Here is a 24,957-nt window from a genome sequence, read left to right on the forward strand (position 1 = left end):
AAAACAAGAGGGGAAGAAAGAGCTTTCAACTATGACTTTATTAAATATACATTTTATTGCCCTTTGATTTACACAATGGGTGCATCGTTGAATGTTAGCACCAGGCAGGAGATGAGCAGCAAAAGAACAACACGCACAGAAACAGATGAGAAAGTCACGGCCGTCTTCACTCCCTTCATTACTGGTCCTGTGAAGTTGCACAGAGAAATGACTGAGAATGACGCATTTGTGTGTCATAATCCTCTCAGAAACAACACGTTTTCCTGCGCGTACTAACCTTAACCATGCGGCCGTGAATCAGATATGGTGATCTGAAGTCATGCTGGCAGTTGCTGTATCCCATTCCCAACCCTAAGCCTGAACCGAGTGACACAGGCCACGAGCGACCTAGTTGAAATAAACAAGCATCACTGCATGTTCTTAAAAGGAGCGTTTACCGACGAACCCGTCTTATTTAAGAATACTTACGTTTAAAGAAAAGGACGGAGAGCACAATGCCAACACCTAGGCCTGTTACTGCAAAGAGAGAGAGAAAAAAAAAAGGTATGAGCAGCCAAACGGCACAGAGATCAGAATCACAATCTAAGGTACCCAAACAAATAGAAATACAAAAGGAATAAACATTAGGAACAAATGCCTGGATGTGAGAGAGTCAGACTGCAAAGATAATGAAAACTGTGCCAAAACCACTGCAGTTACATTAAATAGCAATATAGTTGATTTAAGCACTTCAAGCAAAAAAAAAAAAAAAAAGATGTAAATCTTTTGTAATGCTGCTTGACTAGTTGCCGCAATATTTGAGAAGTGACTCAAGTTATAGTAGCAAGACCGAAATTAGAGCAATAAAAAAAAGAAAGCATCCCAGGCAGAAGTAAAACAGTAAATGGTGGGGCCGGCGAGGGGGTAGCTGAGCTACAAAGGGGCGATGACAGTGTCCACGAGGCAGGTGACAGGAGGGGTGAGGAGTCACTAAGTGCACATATGAGTGTGTTGACCGCGTAAGACCGAGCAGATTGTCAGTCAGTGACATAAAGCTGTTCAAAGTCCTGAGACCAGAGTGGGATTTTGAGGAGGAATGTGTTTGTGCGCTTAGCTTCACCTCGCTGCAGGCCACACCACACCCAACAGCAGGCCAGCCAGCACAGCAAACACATAAAAACAGCCATTTGGGCCCCTCCGACTCCTAATTGGATTCAGAGAACTATGCAGCATGACCAATGTTCCTGAACCAGTACCCTCAGACTGTTCTTTATTACACGACTTACAAATGTCAAACAAGACCACAAAAACCTCAGCTCATCTTTATTATCACCACAATATATCATGTATCTCTGCTTCAATTTCAAGCAGTGACTCAGTTAAAATTCTCCATATGTTGCAGCTCTGGTCTCCCTTTGCTGCTCCGCCAGAGCATTTCTAAACCACTGATTTTCCACTGACAGCGAAACAATAAAAACTCTGGCAAAATCCGAGGGCAGATCAATATCTCAGTTTGGCCTCCTTTTCTTTAGTCTGGACATCTCTAAGGAGGTTGGATTATGACAAAAACTTATGTGCTCGAGTGGAATGAAATGAAAATGAACCCCACAGAGCTGAAAAGACACAGTTAATTGCACTGTTGTTCATGTTCCTCTCCAGAGTATTTTCACCAAATGGCATCAATAAGACAGCAATTCTAAATCATTTTGTTTGAATACTGTGCCAATCAAGTTATCTAAAGAGATGTTTATTGCCTAAATACTAAAATTATTGTGACGGCATATTTCTTTTGAGCTTAAGTTGCCACTATTAGCCCATTATAAGTTGAACCTTCGATTTTTATAGGGAATTGTTGCCCTTAAGCCTAGTTTATGCTTTCTGTGTAGCTAAGTCTTCGACGCGGACTTCCAAAAAATCCTAACTACGCGTTGCGTTGACGCGGACCGCAAGGGCTGTGATTGGTCGGCTCAGAACGTAATTTCCGGCAGTTGCTTTTTCCGGTCTTTCTTCCAGCAAACGTCTTCTCTGTTGCCTGTGCTTCAACATTTGCAATATAAGCATTTGTTCTTCAATATTGTGGAACTGCAAAAACAGCTGTTCCACCTCGGTTGCCATTGTTTACCGTTGTTAACTGTGACCTGAAGAAAAAGCAAGGATTCGGCTATAACCCCAGAAACCACACAGCCACACCCCTCTAGTGGCATGGCAGTGAATTGCAGAGCAACGCGTTCCCTCGATGCAGAACTTCGAATGCTCAATGACGCCGTCACATCAACGGAGCAGAAGCATAAACTAGGCTTTAGTTCTCAGGTTTCTGATACAATTTTAAATCGCTAATTAAATGTTGTGAAAATGTCGATGCACAGACAAGGACACACGAAGCACAAGGTAAAAGCATGTATATGTTCCATTGGGTAGATGAGTTTTTCTGGAGGATTTAGTCAGCTTTAATAATTACTTTCAAACAAAGAAAGATCTCTCACATCATGATGGCGTCATTATACTGATAGGTGACCAATCCCAGTGCCAGTTTTTAGCTTGGCTGTACGGATAGCTAAGTCACTTCATGGATTCACCACTTCAATCCTAACTGAATATATCAAAAAGCACAGATTGACATGACATTCTGTACATGCAAAGCACAGCTTCATATAGCTGGGGTTTGTATGTCACTCCATAGAGAAACATTTACATGTAGTTTCTGATTAATTCACTAAGAAAATTGTTATTTTCTCCACCAAACTGCAAAGAACAATATTTTTCATGGTCACTGATGCCCAGAGAAGTCACTGGTGTTCGTGTCTTATACATTCCCTCAAAACACTTGGTGTTTCTAGGACTGATGCATCGCCAGTTCAAAGCAGGAGCTCAAGAAAAAAGTCGTTTCGATACATTACCAAGCAAGCACAATCATCACTGCCGACGCGACTGTTGCAAGTAATCAGTGTTACACCCAATTTTGAAAAACAGCCATATTGCTAACCACGCAGCTTAGCAACAGCAACAGCCTGCCTCAATCATACCCAGCAGCGGTCAACAGGAACTCTGGTGACCTGGCTTCTGCTTCTCCACAACCAGCTGTTGTCCTCTACATCACAATACACCCGAGCCTTTCTCTATGGATCAGAGGACATGCAAACATCACTGTATGGGACCCTAAAAGTTCCTCTTTTGGGGGTTTAGCATGAAGAAACGTTGACAAAAGGAAACAAATATAAATTGGAGTTGATATTATTCATAGTGCATCAAATTTTGAGGATACCACAGTTTTTTTTCCTCTTTCAGTTCCTGAAAAGACCATTTGGCTCCACTGTATAAGAGAAATTATAACAAGTTGTTTCCGTAGCACTGACTTCAGTACCCAGATTAATGACTCATCTCAAATGCATTATTAAGCAGTTCCTGAAATGTATCAAAAATAAAAGAAGTTGTTTCCTGTTACAAAGAGGACGTTGCTGTTTGGTTCCCTTTGAAGCATCAATTCACATGCAGCTAATTTTTCCGTCCCAAAAGAAAAAAAGAAGCTGGGATTGACCTCTCTCATGGTCTTTCCATTTTTACCAACGTCCATTAGCTTGATGTTATACTGCCAGATGACAGCAGCTCCCTCTCACTTCTTTTGTCGTGTCCTGTAACCTTTCTAAACTCAAGTCACTTCTGCTGTGGCGATGAGTGAGAGGAAGAGCTGATGGAGGAAAGCAAATCATCCATCAGTGGAACAAATAAATAAATATTCACGTTGTTACTTAAATAAAATGTCAAACGTGTGCTGTAAGCTGTTCAGTGTTGCGCATTGTTCTATTACATGGAATTTTTAAAATGGTGGAGTTAAAATTAAACTGAGGTGTGAAGTGAACAACGGGAGAACATGGTTTTTTTGTAGTAATCCGTGTCAGTTTGTTTATCTACCTTTATTCCTGCTGATAATGGGTCAAATTCACAACAATGTAAATACTAACAACATGAACTTAAGTCAAATATCTAGGGTAGATTTATTAATGAAGATTTACAAATTTGAGCTGGAACTGCCAATGCGTCAGTCGCAAAGATGTGATATCAGAACAGTTTTCAACAAAGAGGACCACTGGTAAAGGCCCTGTGATGTACTGGTGGACTGTCCAGAACGGGCCCTGCCTCAGGCTTGTGTTTTAGTGTGGACAGATGAATTGTTATTGATCAAATTCACAAATCTTTGTCCAAACAAACCAGGAAAATACTTGCATCTGATATGAACTCATCTGTGTGAGAGGAAGCTTATGCTGTTATTAACAAGTCCAATCTACGCAGTTTAAACACCTGTTCTACCTGTGAATTTCCCCATTGTGGGACAATAAAGGAAAATCTAATCTAACCTAATCTAATCTAACCTAATCTAATCTAATCTAATCTAATAGGACTAAAAGGTCACTTGACTCAAGCGAGCCCCATAACAGCCACAGGTAGTAACATGTATTCCAACTCAGAAAAAGGAAATAAAAATACAGCTCATTCAGCAGGAATGCTTCTCGTGACCTGGGACGCTCCATGTGGGCACAATTATGCGCATTATGAGACCACGGGCCAGATGTATAAAACTCTGTGTAGCTTCAAGACTGAAACTTCACGAACACGCAAAAAGACAGAAATGTGCCTACGCATTCTTTCCAGCAGATTTATAAAACCACATACTTCTGTTCTTTTTTTTTTAGAAAAATGTCAACCATGTGGAATTCAAGGTAAACACAAGAAACTTGTGCTAAAGAAAAAAAAAATGGACCAGACTCAGTGAATAATTCCCTATAATCCCGATATAGATCATTGAGCAGTGCTGACCAACATGTCATTGGGGTCATCGGGTCTTTATTAAAGTGCACGATGAATGGATATAGACATTCCCCTAATTAAGAACTACAATATATATATATATATATTGTTTACACCACAACTAAAATAGCACAAAAATTAATACAACAACAAGGAAGAAGCTCAATTTCACCAAATGCCAAACTGATAAGATTATCAGTGACATTGAGGGAATTTAATCTATTTTATTTTTAAGTTTTAGTTCTGGCCTTCTAAATCTGAACTCAGATCATCACAGAGCTCAAAGGAAAATCACCCTTAAAGCTAAAGCAGTGCACATCAATTATCTTCTTAAAGTTGTATTAGCAGGTCTTCTCACGACGCCAGAGCAGCCATCTGCTGTTACGTACGGCTGCAGTTATTCAGAGCACCCACAATCGAATTAGAGTATATCATAAAAAAAAAATATGTTAGGAAACGGAATCTCCATTTCGGTTTATGTGCAATGCTTTCACTTCCATAAAAAGGCAATCAAACACATGCCAACACTATTCTAATGGGAGAATGTAACCATGTCCATGGCACATGCCTTGTACGTTTGCCCCAGTTTGTACAGGTTTAAGAGATAGGCCTTCCAACAATATACTTCAGACTACCAGAAGTGTTTAACTGTGCAATGTGTGATGGGGGAATTGAAACAGAAGAGTCTGGAAGCTAGAGAAATTAACAACTCAAAGTCATTCAATCATCATGCTGCTGTTGTACACGACTTACATGATACTCCGTGGGCGATTTCTTTTTTCCCACAGCCGAATCAAAATACAGAAATTAACTTATATCCCCATACGTGTGCTTTCACAATCAAACGTTTCCTTTACAACAAATGTATAGTTTTATCAATTCAGCAGACAACTTTGACCTCAGTAACATTTAACTGCGCCAGCATGTTCAGACTACTATCCCACTGAAAAAGGACTTCGACAAAAGCCTGAGCCTGTAGCCCACCTTATTTTCCAGATGTGACTCCCTTCTTAATTTTTTAATACAGCAATAAGAAAGATATCACATTATGAAATGATTTTAACCTGTTTTCAGTGCCGTATCAGCAAGGCAACGGTCCCATTTTCGTCCGTATTCGTCTGCCATGTTTCCTGCTGTCAGGAAGTCTCAGAGAACATCGCGAGAGAAATGTGAAGTCACGTGAACTCAATCGTCACCAATCTGCTCTTTCACTCACTGCTTGTTTATGATTTAATACATAATGTTCTACATTTGCTTCAGCTTGTCTTTCTTTGCTATTAACCATGAGTTTAAGTTAGGTCATATAGCTTCGAGATTTCTTATAAATCTAACAGTCAAACATAATTTTATTTGAAGGCAGTCAAAGTCAAGGGTTTCCTGAAGTACAATAAGTATTTAGAAAAGATTTGCCTCTTGACCAAATCTCTAGTGTCTGATATGTTTTGGTCACTTAAGTATCAAATTTAGGATAACTGGAGGGACAAATCGAGCATTTCTTGAAATATAGATACAAAGCAGTAAACTGTTTTTCTAGTAACACTCATAGTTTTTGGGATTGTTGCTTGACTATGGAATTTCAGCAGACCACAATACTGGGAGTCAAAATGCTGCTGCCCTCACACAGTCAATAATACACAGATGGTCATTTCCTCTACAGGCAGGTTTCTTTTTTACAAGCCATTGCTGGATGTATGTGAGGGGTCTCAGCGGCAAACACATTTGTTTAATACCATGATAGTTTTGATAGTGAACCCTCAAAGGAACATTTCATCGGGTAGCTGAGCATTTCACAAAAGGGGTTAGGGTTAGATTTACTATAGAGCAGAGTCTTGGTCACAAAAAGCATCCCTCTTGTAGAGAAAAAAATGCAAATTAACCACTTTTATAGAACATCCAAAATATAGGGGCTGCACAGTAGTGTGGTGGTTAGCACCATTACCTCAACAGAGTTCCTGGTTCAAATTCCAACTGGGGCCTTTCAGTGTGAAGTTCGCATGTTTTCCCCATGTATGCATGGGTTCTTTCCAGGTACTTCAGCTTCCTCCCACCACCCAAAAGCATGCATGTCAGGGTGTCTTTGACTCTAAATTGGCCCTGTGATGGACTGCGATGTACCTGTCTGCAAGTAGTTTGTGCCACTCTTCCTTTGGCATCTATTCAGGCTCTTCAAAGCTTGTCATAGCAGGTTTCAGCTTTCATCATAGGTTTTCAAAGGGGATTTAGGCCAGGACATATTCCTTTCAGTTTAAAACACTCCTTCATTTTCTTTTCTACCATGCCTTTGTGCAGCTAGATGTGTGCATCATGTTATGCTGAAAGACTTCAAACATAGCTCTCTGACACTGAGTAACATATTTCTCTGTAAAAATGCTTAAACAATTGTCTTATTTCATCCTTCTTTTGATACATTCAGCACCTCTAATATCAGAAACGATGGCACAGAACCTCCACCATATTTTAACTGTTGGGTCTTCTTTTCCTTGTAAGCTTAATTTTGTCCACTATAAATTGATTTACTGCTTTCCCAATGAGCTCTACTTTAGTTTCCTTAGCCAATACAATATTATCTCAGAAATACTGTAGCTTATCTATGGAATTTTAATTTATTTTACTTACATTTCTTGCCCTTCTTTGTCTTTCATCGTTGAGTCACTACTGCAGGTCAGCCCGAAGCTGTTTAGATGTTTTGGATGGGTTTTTGCCAATTTCTGTTCAACCTTTGCAGATGCCTCTTGTTGATTTTGCTCTCGGTACCACAACTTGGAAGCGTTTTCACAGTTTTATGATAATGAAACATCTTGGCAACCTTACAGGCTAAAACAGAAATGTGGACACTGACTTGGATCTTTTGAAGTTGGCCTGTTTTTGATAACAGCGTGCTCTAAGAGACCTTTCTCATCCTCATCTGGCAAAAACAATAAAAACCTATTGATGCAGTGAAGCTGTCATTCATCTTTTGAACACAAAAACAAGCAAACAAACAGACATTCAACACAGATTAGTTTTTTCTTTATTCTAGTTTGTGGAACTGGCTAATATTAATCAAAGTGATGTTTGTGTCTACTTCATTATCCTTATTTTTGTTGTCAGATAGCTTTCTACATCTTATAAATCATCTTATCTTATCAATCATCATCTTATATTATCAATCATCATCTTATCAAATGCAAAATTGGTTTATTTGTACTGATATTTGCAGATATTAAACATTCTTTGCTCCCATTTCTGAAGTGCAAATTGTTACCGGCATCACCATAAAGTAGTTGTGGCAATCTATAATTAGTTCACACGTCTTAGCTGTTTATTAAACATGCTTTATGTTCTACTTAATGGAACAAAAAGCAATAAAATAAAATAGAATAAAACTATGATGCCTAATAACAGGTAACAACTATCAACAAATAAAGCAATTTACATGACAAAGACTATTCTAGAGGGATCTATTTCAGAAGAAAATATTTATAGGACATAGAAGTTACACAAAATTTGTTTGACAATGTGCATGACAAAAAAATTAGAAATATAGCGTAGAATTAGGGCTTTTGACAAACACCACTGTTTATAAGTGGAACAGATGGTACTCTGTGGGATTTTTTTTTTGTTCCCCCTGTAAACATCACATTGATGTCTGTTTCCATTTACACACATGATTTTTTTCCCTGTAACTGTCTGTCTTCTGCCCTCTCTGACTACGCTTCCTGTACCACTCCTCTCTTTCCATACTTGGCAATGCCTTTCTTGCTCCTTCGCTATTGGCTGCTGCAGAGAAGGCCCGGAGTGACCCGGATGTGCAACCAGGGCCTGTTTTCTCACCGCAACCTCCTTCCTGTAGCCCGCTTGAGGAAGTGAATTTCGCTGACAGGGCTGGGTTCACAGTGAGGGAGAGGAGAACAAAACATCTTCCGCGGGGGACTAAAAAACAAGAAGAGACCAGAGGAGCAAGCTGTTGAATAATACTCAAGCTAAGCTACAGTCATCGGTGAACTCAAGCTCCCTGCCCCGTTGAGACCGCCGCAGACATGGTAAGGGCCGCGGTACAGCTGGTGGGAAATACGGGGACGAAGCAAAAGGTTTTGCTGGGGTTTCTGCTAACTTATCGGCTAGAGGTGCTAAGATACGCCTATGCAAGTTGAAGTAATTGGGTTGTAACTTAAGAGGACCAGTGAACATAAATCACCGCTACATTTAACTTGCACTGTTAGCAAAACTTCTGCGTTGCGATGAGAATGAATTAGCTTCGTGGCTATGCTAGCTTCAGCTTCTTCCTGCTAGTTAGCTATAAGCTAGTCGCTTGTCAAGCTACATGCCTCGTAGGCATAAAGTTAGCACAGGATGTTTTGGATTTGACACAAGTTTGCTAATAGCAATGGCGAGGATTCCTGTTATGACACACACACACAATCCATCCAGCCGTACACACACACTTCAGCTTTGGCTAAAATAGTCAAGTGCCTGTAGCTAAATTAAGACTGCTTGCTCCTCCATTTCCAAGCCATGACAAGCTGTCAGACTTCTCTGCAAGATTTATCTGCTGTGAGGGTTTGATCGTGACTTTGCCTGTATCTTCTGAGAGAAATGTCACATTCAGTCCAATCATGTCAACAGTCGTTGTGAATCTATCGCCACGCACTGTATAGTCAGTAACCTCTTAAGCTTATATGGTATTATTGTACACCTTAACTGGACATTCATGTCTTATCAACAAAAAGCATGAACCGGGACTGGACAAAATGTCCAAGAAATTAAGATGACATTTGCAAAGGATTAATTATTATTATTACTTACACTTTAAACTTAATGCATAATATAGGTGTTTAATGTATTGTTACTCAGAAATTTAAATCTAATACAGCACCTTCGATGTTTAGGCAATAACTGTAGTGTTCTCTAGCATTGTGCAACAGCTGTGGAATATATGTGTGCTGTTGCTTGGTTTTTATTGTTTAAAACATCCTAACAAATCCAGTCCATCTTGTCTATATGAAATCAGTGTCACGGAGTGATGGCAAATGATAAGGCATCTAGAGATGTCTGACAAGACGAGTACCATCTTGTGCTTAAACGGTTTTCTTAAAAATACAACCTCTCTTGTACTTTCCCATGATCTAAACCTTGCCGTGCTTGAAGTGGGATGAGCAGATGGTTGTTCTCCAGAGACGCCTTGCCTTCTTTCTTTGGTGTCACCTCATCCATCCTGCCAGTCCAGCCTTGCTGGTCTCCCCTGACCTCAGGGGTTGTTGCTCTGAGCTGCTGTTTACACGGAGACAGCAGTGCCGGTAAATGCATTGTCAAGGAACGCGGGTGTCTGATGGTGCAGACTGATTCACCAGTCAGCTGAAAGATTTTTGGACGAACAGAGAGCGACTTAGAAGAGAGGAAGTGACCTGCAAGACTTTGCCGTGAAACTTCTGTTATGTTCAGGTTTACCCTTTATGGAAATATTTATGAGATGAGGGTTCTCTACTCTTAAACTACTCTATGTCATTGTTGCTGTGCCAGATAGAGGCATAAGTATACTTTGTTGGGTTCGAACCCTCAGGTCCTGATGAGCCATGGCAGATGGCGTTGCTTAAATTTTTGATAGTAAAGTAATTTGCTATTTACACGTCTTTTCTTATTGGTTTGTATGGGCATCAGAAACTGATTGACAAAGCTAGTTTTTTTTAGGCTGCCACTCTACTTGAGCATGCACATTTCTCTTTGTAATTAAATAAATAGATGTTTCCAAGTGGATCCAGGTCCTTTAAAGTTGCATAAATATTGTGACTATATAAGTGTGTTGGTGTAGATTCTCAGTCATCCAGCTCATGCATTGAGCTTGAATGAGGGCAACTGGACTTAATTTTTGTTGTTGTAGGACTTGTTAGCGGGGAGTTTTTTTCACCACTAACAAGCCTTGAACCTTTTTAATGAGATGTAAAACGACTTCAAGAACAAAAAAACTAAAAGATCGAGTTGCTCTTATTCAAGCTCTTAGAAATACTGAATAAATAATAAGTTAAGATTTGTATCTCCTGGGACTAAAGCTAGGATAAGGCAACTTTGATGCCATAGTCTGATGCCTGGATAAAAGTTTTTGTAGCATAAAGACCATAAGCTGTGAGAGTTAGCTGAAAAACAGAATTGTCCCTCTATGTTTTTAAGTTCATCCTCCTACACATTCCCCATAGTTTCATGTTGTGACTGGTCTGCTTGCCTCTGCCCACTAATGTCCCGTCGCTCACTGCATATTTAAGCAAACCCAGAGGGAAGATCACACGCTGTAGTTCCGTGTGCTCTTTAGTTGTAGTTACTAACGTCTCCATTCAGTAAGAGATCATGAAGTTTTTCATATCCTGAAACTGATGGACACGAAAAGGGTCGTCACAGTGGATGTTTTGTAAAGGGATGTCAATATACAGGAAGTGACAGTTCTGGAAGTGGTACTTCATGGGTTCAACTCTATTGGGATCAAGAACCACATTGTCCGATATGTTCAGTTCAAGCTCTTGACTAAGCAAGCCTCGGTAGACATCTCAAACAGCAGGTTGTATTGGGAGCTCAGACCTGATTGTGTGTCCATTTTTATTATCCTATCAATTGTTCTCAGATTTTAAAGATAAGATTGTTGGCGGTGAGGGATAATGTCACAGCGGTATTGACATATCCTGCTCGGTCAGGAACCCTGTGTGAAGAGGATCAGATACCATACAGTGTATGGACTGCACCGAATATCTGTTTGCAAGCTTTAGAACTAAATGTGTAGCTGAAAGGGCCACATGTGTTGTGGTCACACCCAGTCAGTGAAGTCACAGCAGCTAGTTTACATTTTGGCCAGATAGCAGAGGGGATGAAGTTTCCATACAAGTGAAGCAGCCAGTGCGACTTCTGCTGATCTAACTTCACAGCTTAATGCCAAATGATAGCAGCAAAATGATACATATTCACTGTGTGCGGGGAACGGTTGTTTCACAGGCATCCAGAAACCTTTGCCTTTTAAATCTTTGAGCTTGTAATGGCTTATTCCAAGTTATCTGTCTGTCTTTATCATCTTGTGAGAAATTGTTCTTTCCTAATGCCTATTTTTCAAATTCAGTCGTTCGTCTGCACATCTCTCCATCAGGTTATTGAAAGTTTGGCCTGGTGGGGTTTTTTTATTTTATTTTTTGGGTCATTTGGCTGACAAATAGACAAGTCAAATAGTCATCAGTCAACAAACATATGAGCTTCATCTCTTTGCCTTTTTAGAGTGGAAACACGTTTGGGTTTTAATGACTGCTGTTACATTCAGCATTGTTCACCTCAGAAGCTACATAGCTTCAATTTGCTACTCTACCATCCAAAAAGGAAGTCATTGATATTTGTCTTACAGGAATTTATGCCAGTTGTCTAATGCGGTGCCTCTTCTCCATTTAAACCACACTCCCTGCCCTCTCCCAGATGACACTCCTCACACAGCCTTTGCCAAACAGTTCACATGCTTCAACAGCTGATGGACTAAAATCTGCACTGACATAGCTTGTTTAGACGTAGCCCGAAGAGCCACGTGTTGGTTGATTCTCTACATTTTTGTCCATTCTCTCGCTATTCCCTGCAAAAAAAAAAACCCTCACATGACAAATCATAAGCGCTCCTCGGCCTGGTGCGGTCTCTGTTCTATCACAGTGCAAGAAAGGGGTTTGCCCGCGAGGGTGTGAACATTTCGCCTCTTCTCATACCCTTGCACAGAATGTCACGGCACTTTAACACTGGGCTGTTTTTGAGAAGGCGAGCTCAATAAGATCCTTTCGTTGTGATTTAAAAACCGGCCAACCAGTCCCGAGCCGACGCTTTGCTTTTGTATTTCCCTACATAATGCGGCTGACTGGTGCTCAAATTAAATAAGCCCGATTTTAAACTGGTCCGTAATTGAGTTTTCAGTGTAACTAACGTCCTGAGTGATCGTTTTCATCATTTTCAGTAGCCGTTCTAGTCCTATTTTAAGTGATTTTTATTTTTTGTGTTAAACAGCTCTCTTCTACACCATCATCATCATCATCTTCTTTAGGAAGAATGGTGTTAAATTCCTCCTACACAGAGCTGCACACTGACTTGTAGAATTAATACTGAGCTGCAGTGTAGCTGTTCTGTTTGGCAGCTTCTTACTTAGGACATTTAATTTGTCACCCAGCTTTATATATTTTGTCTCTTCACTGAATTTGACACACTTGCTTCATAACATGTCACAGGCCACAGTGTTTTCTGTGAGGAATGTTTTTTGACAGCTCTTTACCTTGTTTACAATGTTAAAGCGTTTAATTAACCCTAACAAACTAATACCCAGTCCCAATCAGTTAAAACACGTGAGGTTAATTTGCTGTAATTAATACTTTGGCTGCCAAGAGTTAATTAAACACTTGATGCTTCAGAGTGTGCTTTGAGAGCAGCTGCTTTACAATTATAATCCATTGAAGCATCTCTCTGTTTAGTGATTATGAGGAATTATTTCTGGGACCTTGACTTGTCTACTATTGCTAGCTTTCAATTATGGGGTTTTAGTGCCAGTACGTTGTGTTATCTTTGGGTGCTGCGGGAAGTTTTCATAGTTCTTCAACTGATGGAGGAAAAGACCACCATATAGTTTGGAAAACAGTGTTTTTGTTTGTTTGCTTGTTTTTTGGTTTATTAAAATTGGAGAGCAGATTTCCTTAATGTTGTGCAGCTAGTCGGTGAGTTAGTGTTAAGTTTCTCCAGGTAGTTATTTTAAAAGATGGCAACAATAATACACGATTCTCACTGGTTTGATATCGCGGTAGGAAAAAAGTACAATTTTAATATCCTTCGTAAACCAAATAAGTTTAATTAGAATATGAGTCAATTTGAGCATGTTTGCCTTGTTTGATCTTCTGTTGAGGTCAAAGTGCTCCAGGAGCAGAAGTTAACTGGTTAACTGGTGTGTTAAAGAACCACGCGATGATACTAAGTAATGAGTGTTGTTTCTGCTGACTGTGTGTTTCAGAATGACCAGCAGCTGGACTGTGCTCTGGACCTGATGAGGCGTCTGCCTCCTCAGCAGATCGAGAAGAACCTCAGTGACCTCATTGACCTGGTGAGTTACTGCCTTTGATAACCAGTCACACCTCATGACGGGTGAACATCCGGGCCAGCGTGCAAGTTATGTTAAATCTTGAATGTAAAGTGAGTGAAATAATGTTTTGCTTGTTCCAAAAGTTACAAGGTCAGTGGTTGGAGTCACAATTTGACCGTATGGTTTGATTGGGAATCAGATGTTTTACAACTCTAGAGATAAAGTTGATCTTTTGCTTTGAGTTTCAAAATTGGTCTTGAAATAAATAAAAATAAAAAATAAAGAAGCACCAAGTTTAGTCCTAGAATTCACATGTTAAACTCACGAGAAAAACCTCACACCTCATTAAGTCTGGATAGACGGTAGCAATAAGCACAAATGGCAGTAACAGTACAACAGTTTGTTTTGTGATATAACGATGCAAAATAAACTTACATTAAAAAAGTTACAGTCTGAATTACTGGAAGATTTCATATTTACACTGAAGCTGCCAAATGTTGTTGCTTTATGTGTAAAATTCCACATGTAGTGTTTCTGCCTGAAGTGAATCTTTGGTGCACTCACACCTGTGAATGAAGCATTCGTCTCCTTCCCACAGTTTTCTGTTTTGAAGTTCTTTGTTGTGCTTTGTGCCTTTCAGCAGAGCAGTTCCCCCTGAGCCCGTCAAATTAAGCTCAATCCAACATAAATCAAATCACACTTGTGCCCCTGTTTGAATTGCACCTTTACTTCTGGTTATATCCGCTCCTTTTCAGCCGGACCCCCACCTGCTCACCTTCCTCTTCTCTCACCTTTAACCCCTCTCCCCCTGGACATCTGCTCTTTTCTTTCACAGCGACCACTGTGTCCGGTTGTTAGTGATTATTACTGCAGCTACCAATCACCTCCACCGCCCTTTTTTTTTTTGGCTCCTTCTCTGTTGAAACTCTCCCTCACAATTCAAAATCACCTGAAATCTCCTCTCTTATTCTTGTTTTCTGGTCTTCCCTGTCCTCCCCTGTTGTTCGAGTCAGTCTGGGCTTCCAGGTGTGTGTGTGTGTGTGTGTGTTCTCGGGTACGGGGGCTTTTTTCAAGATAACAGGGCCTCCTTTGTGTGTGTGCTCTGATGCAGGAGCACAAAGAGAGGGGGCTCCATGTCAGTCTGTGAGAACTAATTTGTAACTCATAAAATCCTCCAGATATTATGTTTCTCAATGATATTCTAACTCGTCTGTTTATTGGGTGAGACAGGAATGTGAGAGAAAGACTAGAACATGAACATATCAAATACCAGCTCCCTCATGTTTTGATTTCTAGTCTGTTCCACCAGTTCGTTTTTTACTTTTCTTTCTTCTTAATGTTACCATCTGTTACAGGAAGTCCAAATTAAGCAGAATATCTCAGGTCTGCTCTCAGGTCATACAGAACTGCAGTCAGATGTTTGAGGGGTCCAGATGTTTAACAGCAGCAGCTGCATTTAATCACACAGCAGCAGTTATCGTGTTCGTGAGCTGAGCTTTTTTTTCTTTTTTTCTTCTTCTGTGTTTTCATCCAGGTGCCCAGTCTGTGCGAGGACCTCCTCTCCTCTGTGGACCAGCCCCTGAAGATCGCCCGGGACAAAGTGGTGGGAAAAGACTACCTGCTCTGTGATTACAACCGAGACGGCGACTCCTACAGGTTGAGTTCATAACTACACTCGAGTTGTGGAGAAGGAGCATAAACTAGGCCGCTTCTTTTAAACAGTTGCATGAAAGAGAGACCACAGACAGTAAATTAAATCCAGGTTTTAAGCTTTAATTTCATCCACTTTAACTAAAACTCAAATTTTTCATATTTTATCTCATTTATCTTGTGAGAGTCGACATGTTATTGACAGTGTGATCTGAAGTCGTTGCTTGTGAAAAAACAGACAGTCACAAAAATAGGTATAATACTGAGGAATGCAAGGCCAAAGTTAACCTAATATTTAAAGGGAAAAAGAATTAAACATAAAGACTTCACCATGAAATAAGTGAGGACAGTCTCTAAAGTTTAAGGCACAGGTGAAGTGAGAGTGACCCTTGTCTATGGAGCAGATGGTTGGGACATTCTATAAATAATGGGGGTTTTTTTCTACAAAAGTCATTCCTCTGCTTGTCCGATGCTAGAGCCTAACTTAGAACCACTTCTTTTGGTTTTGACCGCCAAAGCTCTGCTTGTAGCGGCACCAACGGGTGAAGAGTCGTTTATGTCAGCGGGTGGGGTGCTGAGCTTCCACACAGACTGTTGTTTAAAACCGCGTTTTCAAACTAGACATGTTATGTTAAGACATTCAGGGGAAATGAGGCAAATATTGTTATCATCTGTGAAGATAAACATTCTCTTGGCACTCTGAGCTTCTCCAGAAATGGAGAACACTATCAACAACAGAGGGAGGCTGGGACTTTTACTGGAAGAGACTTTTGAAGTGGCGCTGGGACGGAGCGATGACTCTGGAAAATCAAAGCCGTTCTTAGCTGGTTCTTAATAAAAACTCACTCATAACTTAATGAGTTGTTGCACAAGCTCTGAAGCAGCACTGGAACCATTTTGGTTCAAATGGGGGTATGACAGACACGTGGAACCACTTCAAATCTGGAACCAGCAGGATGTTTAGGGGGACTCGGAGAACTCTTTGAGTTTTTTATTAGGGACCCTGTGAAGTAAAACAGTCGCATCTACACACATGCAGGGATGATGCCGTTGTCGGTCAGCATCATATTCTGGCATTCTGTTGGTTGGGAGTTTTGTGGTCATTGCAGTCCAAGAGCAAACGTGTAATCCTTTTGCTGCATGTCTTCCCCTTTTCTCTCTGCCCTCAAGAGACTTTCAGATAAAAGCCACCAGTGATCACGAAAGCACGCTCTTGTGGAGAGAGTAACTCCCACCTGAAATGGCAGCTTATTTTCGCAGTCTTTAGGACGACATATATTTGCTTATCTGTGTGCATTTGCATCGCTCTCTGCTTATGGAGAGAACAGAAGTTCAAACCGAAACCAAGGCAATGAAAACTAGTCCTTTGGTGTGTGTCAGAACCCCTTTAGTAAGTTGAGTGGTGATTGGCTGGAAGATTAGCTTGAGTAAAAGCCTGGCGTGTGACTGCCTTCGTCACTGATTTGTTATTTTAACCTAAAGAAGAAGTTTGCCGATTGATGTCAACTTTGACTATAATCTTTGGAATGTTTAGGTCTCTGTTTGTAAAAGTAATTTAACCTGCAAAACCTGCCTTCATCCACATAATTACAATCTCACATTAATGTTCCGTTTTTGCAGATAATCAGGTCATAATGCTGCTGCTATTACTAAACATTAGTGTAGACACTAGTATTATTTTCCTAATATATTGTCTCTTCTGTTGTTCATCAGATCCCCGTGGAGTAATAAATATGAACCTCCCATTGAAGACGGTGCGATGCCTTCAGCCCGCCTGAGGAAACTTGAAGTTGAAGCCAATAACGCCTTCGATCAGTACAGAGACCTGTGAGTAGCAGCCAGGCAATCCGAAGGAGAGTTTGCTGTGAACCATGGCTCTCTGCCCTGCGACCTCTAATATCTGTGTTGCATTTAGGTACTTTGAGGGTGGCGTGTCCTCTGTGTACCTCTGGGACTTGGATCATGGCTTTGCTGGAGTTATTCTCATTAAAAAGGCAGGAGATGGATCCAAGAAGATCAAAGGATGCTGGGACTCGATTCATGTGGTGGAGGTGCAGGTGAGCCTGTAAAAGCCTGTAAAAATCCCAGTAAAATTGATTAAAACTGTGCGTACGATGGGTTGTCTTGTTTGTTTCGCGAGCAGGAAAAGTCCAGCGGTCGTACTGCTCACTACAAACTCACCTCCACTGTCATGCTGTGGCTCCAGACAACCAAGACCGGCTCTGGTACCATGAACCTGGGCGGCAGCCTTACAAGACAGGCAGGACATTTCTCTAAACTCCACAAAGGCTTCTGCTGATTTGTCCGGTGGTGTTGCAGTAACTCACCAAGTCAACTGGCTTTTCTCTGTTTTTCTTTTTTTTTTGCAGATGGAAAAAGACGAGACGGTCGGAGAGTCTTCGCCCCACATCGCCAACATCGGCCGCCTCGTTGAAGTCAGTATAAATTTGACTGCCTACTTGTGAAGTGGCTGTAAAATGACAGCAGTGTGTCTCCTGTACAGGATGTTACTTATATTTCCATTTTGTAGTCAATAATATAACTTATTATATCTACTGTTGGTTGCTGAATCGAGAGAATTTCCCCTTGCGGGATTAATAAAGTCCTTTTGATTGATTGATATATAAGAGCTTTAAAAGCCACATTCGGCCTAAGCTGTTCTGTCAGCTGATTTGCATGTTATTACTCTTTGATAAATGCCTCAAGGTTGCAGTCTGTCTGAACAAAAGCAGGGCTGAGTTAATGGTGCCAACAGCAGGAAGCAGCTTTTGTCAGTCCACACAGTTTGGAGAAGTGGCCGTGCTGCAACTGAGCTGTAGCTGTAGCGATAAGGTTTTGTTCGTACATGTAGGCAGTTTAATCATTTTTATTAGTGAAGAAAATACTTTTTTTTTTATTTTTCACCAGAACAGCACAAACCTCCACATCTAGGCACTAAAGCAGGTGTCTTAGAGCAAAATGGAAAATGGTGGTAGGAATGACTTTAATAGTTGTTAATGTCTTGTCTCAGGACATGGAGAACAAGATTCGTTCCACACTGAATGAAATCTACTTTGGCAAGACCAAGGACATCGTCAACGGCCTAAGGTACTGCTGCATGAGCTGTCTTTGTGGCCGGGTCATCTTCTTCTTTTACAGCACCTCCAGTCAGCAGCTCTGTTCTTCTTACAGTATCAGAGTCAGTTTCGCTCTCTCTCCACCTTTTCTTGCTTCTGTTTTTACCATCTTATGTGATATTTTTGTTCAAAGCAGCCCCCTTTTTTTTCTCTCTCAACACTTCCTGTTTTCACCCTTCCCTATCTTTTGTCCCCTTGCCCTCTGTTCAACTTCTCCCACCGTTTTTTCTATCTTTTCTTTCTTGATTTGTGCCTTGAATAGCACATTTCTGCTGCCATTCTCATCTGGGTCTCTCCCCTTGTTAAGCCTGTCCCCTCTCCTCCTCTGCTGCCTCTTCTCTGTCCTCCAGATCTATTGAGTCTTTGCCTGATAATCAAAAGTACCGGCAGCTCCAGAGGGAGCTGTCACAGGTCCTTACCCAGCGTCAGATCTTCATTGACTAGGGTCAGAGGTACTCCCTGGCATGGACGAACTGTTTGTGTGTGTGTGTTGGTGTGTGTGCACTGCTACGGAAGGTGAAGACTTAACTGTGCAACACTAAAACATTGACCCCAGTTAGAAAACGGTGTTAGATAAATGTTGCTCGTGTATATGAGCAAGATGGGACATTTGGGAGCAGGGACCAGGGACACAAACTGCTGCAGAGATCAGTCCTCAGATTGAATTGGAAGGGGACTGCAACATCTACGGATTAAAAAAAAAACAACTTCCAGAATAAATATACAGCCGTGTTGTCTTTTCCACTCTAATACTGTGTTTGCGTATGCCTTAAACTGCAGATTTGCATGCCCCTCATGCAGTGTTGAAAAGCGAGCAGCTTTTTAAGGCACGTTGTGCAGGTTTTGTTTACTTTCCGACTAACAGATGATCTGAGAAGGCAACACACTAAACATGTCAGTGTATTTATATACGAGTCACTGGCTGTGTTGTTTGGCAGCTTGTTGCCCTAATAAGGTTTTCTTAGATGGCGTGTTTCATGTCATGCTGCAGAGGAACTTCTGGAAAGTGTGTGAAGTTCAATGTGAAAAAAAAAAAAGCACAAAATTAAAGCTGAGTTATGACTTCCTTTTATTGTGTGTCTGCACATGGGATTTTAAAGATTTGTAGGTTAAGAAAAATTTTACTGCATGATAACAAGTAACTCTGACTGTCATTTTCTCTACATTAATGTTCATGTGTGCCGTGTGATGATGATGATGCAGCATGTTATTCTTCTCTCCACAGAAGTAGAATCGGACTATAAGTAACACTTTAATACACCCACTCCTCCATTTTTTCTCTTGAACTTACAGCCGGAGTGTTTCTGCCTCAGCAGAGAATCTACCCCCCCCCCCCCTTGTTTTCAGGTTGCATTTTTGCTCACACTGAGACTCTCCTCTCTTTGCTTCCACACAGGAGTGTTCAGACTCAGGCCGACAAGTCGCAGAAGGAGGCTCTGAAGGTCGACTTAATGGAGGCACTCAAACGCAAACATAACAGCTAGAGATGCTACTGTTGTTGTTTTCTTTTTGTTTGTTTTTTTTTTTTTCCTTCTGTCTCACTCTCTCTCCGCCTCATCTCTGCCATCTTTTCTGTTTCTTTACGTCTTTCCCTCCATGCCTGTTTCAGTGCTGCACTCTTGTTGATTTGTGGAAAACGAAAAAAGGAGAAAACGCTTAGCATTTTATGGTTTTTCTGTTTGTTTGTTTGTTTGTTTGTTTTTTTCTGTTTCCATGCATCTCATCTGCCATGAAGCCATTCACCCGCGCTCCGTTTCTCTCCTCCCCTCTCCTCTCTCTGTCTCTCCTGTCATGGATTTAATGATGTTATTACCACAGTTAATGATAATCTTACAGACTGAAGGCCACTGTGGTGGTGATCCCTGATGCGTCCTCAGTCAGTTTGAAACTAGCAGCTCTGGTCCCGCTCCGACTCTGTGTGGAGGACACAGACTGCGCTGTCGGTGGTGTAGACAGTGGTGTCATTATGTTCATCAAGTTTATCTCTTGCTCTCTGTTTTGTCTATGACACCCCCTCAGATATATTTGTATAGAATTATAACTGTCCGTGTATAACTGTAAGCCCTCTGGGCGATGTAAACATGAGGATGGCCTTCTGTATGCACAGGTTTTTACACTTTATTCCACTCTGTCTGCATGCATGTGTGCCTGTGTGGGAGCACAGGGCTGCAGGAGGAGGACATGGGTCAAACATGGGGATGGACTGTTATCACCCTCGTCACAAAACACACCCCCCCCCCCCCCCCCACCCCCCCCCCCCCCACACACACACACACACACACACACACACACACACACACACACCGTGTATAACATGGCAGTTGCTTCCCGCTCTGTTCAACTCATTCAGCTCTCCTCTCTTCACCTGTTCTGTCTTTGTTGGGGGTCACAGTTTTGTCTTTGTCTCACTGGAAACCTTTAAGCGTTTCCATTTTTGGAGGGGAATCTTTTTTGTTTGTTTTGTTTTTATTTTGTAAAGCTTATGATTCATATTGTATTAGAGCCTCCAGCAACAATAAAAACTGTAAAAAGCTACTCTTGCTCTCTTTCTCTTATTGGCGCAATGCTGTGCAGAAAAAACAAATACTTCAGAATTGCACTTGCATCTTGGAACTATATCAGTGTGCCATAAAACAATATTTTAATTTAAAGACTTAAGATTTATGCTAAATAAGACTATTAAGTGACATATTACCAAAGGATTTTCATAACTAGGTGGTGGGTTTATTAGCAGCTGCTGACAGCCACTAAATGATCGTTTTTGTGGCTCTTTTCTTGTAAGTGCCTCTTAATTTAACAATTTCCAAACCACAGCTGGACTGCAACAAGAATCTAACTGCATGTGCACTAAGCTGTGAAACTGAAGCTGTTCTTATTGTACTGATATATATTTGAATAACAAGATATGTGATATTACTTCATTTCAAGTGTTGGTGGTTCAGGAAGCCACAGAAGTGAAGGATCATTTTCACAGGCTGCTAACGCTCAACCCTGTTGTGTCCCTGCTGATTTAAATGAATCCCAGTTGGTAGCACTGCATGAAAATAATCAAGCATCGCTTTCAATATTGTAGTTACAAGGAATTGTCTCCTCATTTCATAAAGGATGATCCAGTGTACCTTCTGCTTAAATCGACCAGCTCTTCTCATGGTTATTTACTGAAGATATGTCTTCAAACACGCTGCTGTGCATCATGATCTAACACCCCCCCCCTTTGGTCTCCTCTGTCAAAAGGACGTTGTTCCAGAAGTTCTGTGGTTTGTTCAGATGCAACTTTTCAAACCTAAATTGTGCCGTCATGTTCTTTTTAGAGAGAAGAGGGGTTTTTTCCGACAACCCTTCCACGTGTTCAGTCACTTTTTTATTGTTCCCGTTGAGAATTTAAACCATAACGCGTTAACTAAGACTTGTTGAGTCTGCTTTTAAAAAGTTGGTCATACTGGCTGATGATCAATTAATCGAGTGCATTTGATTATTAGCACCTGGCTGCTACTTAGCCTCTCAGTTACTATGGAAACGGAGAGGGTAAGCTTAAATATTTTGCACACTGCTTCTGCATTTTGGCATTTGTTAGATAAATATTGACCCTGAAATATGTCATGTGTTGTTGTTAGTCTCAGGTTGTATTCACCTAATCGTGTAACCTGGTAAGCATCAGATTGTTCTTTCTTTGTTTAATGAAAAGGAAGATGGCACGACTGCATGTGATCTAATTCTTTCATTTCATCTGGATAGCACTGAATATAACTAGCTTAATGAAAAAGGGGAGTATTCAAATCCAAGAGAAATGAGAGAAAACAATATGATTTCATCATCTACTGCCTTTTTTTTCATGTTATTTACATACAACTAACCTGATGGATTTCTGGAGGTCAAAACTAATTTCAAATTTCTTCAAAATGCTTTCGACAATGTCTAACGTGCCTCTACATTTCTGAAGAACCCCCCATTGACGCTGCCCTGCAGGCACTGATCATGTCAGCCCGTGTTGTGCAGTTCGTCCACCAGGTGTCAGCGACATACAGCACATCAGCCGAGTCCAAGTCTGTCAACGTAAAGGACATTTTTTAGCCTTAAATGGGAGCTTGTCTCGAATGAATAGCTGTAAATCTCTCCCGTGTTTGGATTATACGAAGAGATCCTGACCTCTGGTGGGTCTGTGCTAAAACGCCTCCTGTGATCATCCAGCGTACAAAGCAAAGGTTTCACCACTGCCACAGTCTTGAAACAGGATCTGCTGGAAAGGAATGAATAAGTAGTGAATTAAAATGACCGAGACCTTTTCTGACACGAGATACGTCACAGAGAGCAATATCAGACTGAAACAACATTAAAAAATCCAATGTTAACATTGAATCTTATGTTGAAACAAGCTTGAAAGAACTGTTATGATTGTTATCAAGTAAATGTTTTGGGGGTTTTTTTCCAACTACATTTGACCCAGAATCAAAACGAACTCTTCCCTTCATTTAATATAAAAGCTATGTTTATGAAACAATTATCTTAGTTAGTTATTTTAAAAGCACTTATTTTAAAAGTACAATTATTTCACCCCGAATCAAGTTTTTTATTTTTTAATGTTTCAATATGTTTTACTCAGATAACTTCCAAATATGAATTAATATTAAAAAACCTTTCAAAAGTTTACCTAGATAAAAAAGTAACTATATTTCTGTGCACACAGTTTATAGTTTTAGTATCGTCTCAAGTTAAAGCGCAGTGCTTATGAAAGAACCTTTTCGTCCTTTCAGAGGAATGAATGAATGACTGATGATTTCAGATTTGCAATGAAACAAAGGACATTGACTCAAAGATGCATTCAGATCTCCAGGGTTACATTTGTTGTTCTTGTGAAGTTCACTTGCAAATCATTTCCTGAAGTAAATGTATGTGATAAGGCTATTATCTGGAAATGTATCATATTAGTATAATAGCTGTTCACAAAATATAGAATTTTAGAATGGATAAGAGGGCAATGAATAAGCTGTTCTCTTGGACCTTATTAAGATTGTGGCTTGTTTACAGTCAGTGGTGATGTGAATTTTTACAACATTTGGCCCCTCTTGTTGTCGGAACAATCAGCAGCCGATGGCACCTTCACGCGGATGCTGAATAGCCCTCTGGATATTCAAATAATTGATGCCACAAAGCACTAGAAGGCCAGGGGAAAAGAGCTAAATGTTTTCAGCTTGGCACCTCTTTAGTATAACGCGTGAAAAATGGCAGTTAACACAAAGTCTGTGAAGGATTGAACCCCGGTTTCACTGCAAAGGACCTACATGATGATTTATTGGACTCTGGAGGTGGTGTACTGTTCTGCCGTCACCTTAACAAATACAACCACAATGTAAGACTCACCAGTTGCTTCTTCATAACATTCATCATGAGGAGTTTGACCATGCGTGACCATGCTTTCTACATGTATGATATTTTTCAAGATGCCTCTGACAGAAGGCTTAACTTCATATAAGTTTACTTAATGTCTTCAGCAACTATCTCAATCACTATAGTGCTTTTCTTTATTAACCTTTATTAACAACCTAATAACCCATTCAGCCTGCCATCATCTGAATGCAGGCCAGCACAGCAGCTGTGGGTCTGGGGAACGTTTTGTCAGTATCGATTAAAGTTGTGTTTTGAGAAAAACTGTCATGCAGAATAGGCACACCTGAACAACTAAATTGGTGGATTTAAATATGGCATTTAAAAAGTACTTTTACGTGTAATTGTTAATAACAGGGCGGTCAGCCTGTGCTTGACAAACCTCTTCTAAAAAATCAGAGCAGAAATGAAGAACTTTTGCAAGTTCCAAAACACCACTGGCCTAAAGTGGTGGGATTTAAGTTCTTTTGGGCTAATTTCTAACTTGGAAAACCAGTAAAAAAGCAATTTGTCTTAAACATAGTCACTCAGAACATACAATTTGAGGATAATGAGAGGGTAAAGCTTTCCAGGAGGTGGATAGAGTGTAGGGTGAGAAAAGGATCATTTGAGCTAGTTGTGAGCAGCTATCTTTGTCTTTGCTTTTTAAGTCTTGTGCTCTTTTCAGAGGCACTATGGAGATTACAGCTACGAAATGTGGAAGTTCAAACATGGAAGAAAATTTGACTCAATGTTGTCAAGTGCGCTCATTAATCCAAGTCTGAAGTCAGGCTGTTGTCCTGTGTTAATGAAGCTTTTAGGAAGTTACCATTTATCTCCAGTGGCAGGGTTTCTGTCAAGTCTTCAGACCTCCCTCTCTCCACACAAGCACGCACACACACAGGTTTATGATAATGAGGAGGCTCAAGGCGCAGGGGGAGCAGGAGCCATTTTTTCTATCATTCAAGCGAAGTTGAGCGGACGGAGCGGAGGTGCTGCTGC

General features: G+C 40.7%; 2 protein-coding genes across 3 annotated transcripts; one reads left to right on the forward strand and one right to left on the reverse strand.

The window, feature by feature from the left end:
- Positions 1-19: 19 nt before the first annotated feature.
- LOC140303419 (MICOS complex subunit Mic10-like) lies at positions 20-5,937 on the reverse strand. The gene is made up of 4 exons (XM_072382178.1): positions 5,847-5,937; positions 469-516; positions 278-387; positions 20-187 (listed from the first exon to the last, which is right to left on the reverse strand). Exons 1-4 carry the CDS (start codon positions 5,905-5,907, stop codon positions 179-181), a joined length of 228 nt encoding a protein of 75 aa, XP_072238279.1. The 5' UTR covers positions 5,908-5,937; the 3' UTR covers positions 20-178.
- A 2,637-nt stretch (positions 5,938-8,574) lies between these two features.
- On the forward strand, positions 8,575-20,286 carry capzb (capping actin protein of muscle Z-line subunit beta). 2 transcript variants are annotated; one of them, XM_072382187.1, is made up of 10 exons: positions 8,575-8,804; positions 13,760-13,849; positions 15,363-15,484; positions 17,192-17,305; positions 17,394-17,535; positions 17,622-17,738; positions 17,848-17,913; positions 18,489-18,565; positions 18,945-19,046; positions 19,991-20,079. In XM_072382187.1, the coding sequence occupies exons 1-9, from the start codon at positions 8,802-8,804 to the stop codon at positions 19,036-19,038; spliced, it is 825 nt and encodes a 274-aa protein (XP_072238288.1). In that variant the 5' UTR covers positions 8,575-8,801; the 3' UTR covers positions 19,039-19,046; positions 19,991-20,079. The 2 variants fall into 2 exon arrangements, with proteins under 2 accessions (XP_072238288.1, XP_072238289.1); XM_072382188.1 differs by lacking the exon at positions 18,945-19,046 and having other exon boundaries at positions 8,577-8,804; positions 19,991-20,286.
- The last annotated feature ends 4,671 nt before the right edge of the window (positions 20,287-24,957 follow it).

The sequence above is a fragment of the Leuresthes tenuis genome, unplaced genomic scaffold (genome assembly GCF_036924035.1).
Source record: "Leuresthes tenuis unplaced genomic scaffold, fLeuTen1.0.hap1 SCAF_3, whole genome shotgun sequence".
Classification (NCBI taxonomy): domain Eukaryota; kingdom Metazoa; phylum Chordata; class Actinopteri; order Atheriniformes; family Atherinopsidae; genus Leuresthes; species Leuresthes tenuis.

Bases quoted from the DNA above. Each gene is read 5' to 3' on its own strand.
- LOC140303419 (XM_072382178.1), bottom strand. From the start codon at position 5,907: ATGGCAGACGAATACGGACGAAAATGGGACCGTTGCCTTGCTGATACG. The intron at 517-5,846 runs GTTAAAATCATT...CTCTCTTTGCAG, and splicing joins TGATACGGCACTGAAAACAG to TAACAGGCCTAGGTGTTGGC. The intron at 388-468 runs GTAAGTATTCTT...TATTTCAACTAG, and splicing joins CTCCGTCCTTTTCTTTAAAC to GTCGCTCGTGGCCTGTGTCA.
- capzb (XM_072382187.1), top strand. The intron at 17,739-17,847 runs GCAGGACATTTC...TTTTTTTTGCAG, and splicing joins GCGGCAGCCTTACAAGACAG to ATGGAAAAAGACGAGACGGT. The intron at 17,914-18,488 runs GTCAGTATAAAT...GTCTTGTCTCAG, and splicing joins ACATCGGCCGCCTCGTTGAA to GACATGGAGAACAAGATTCG.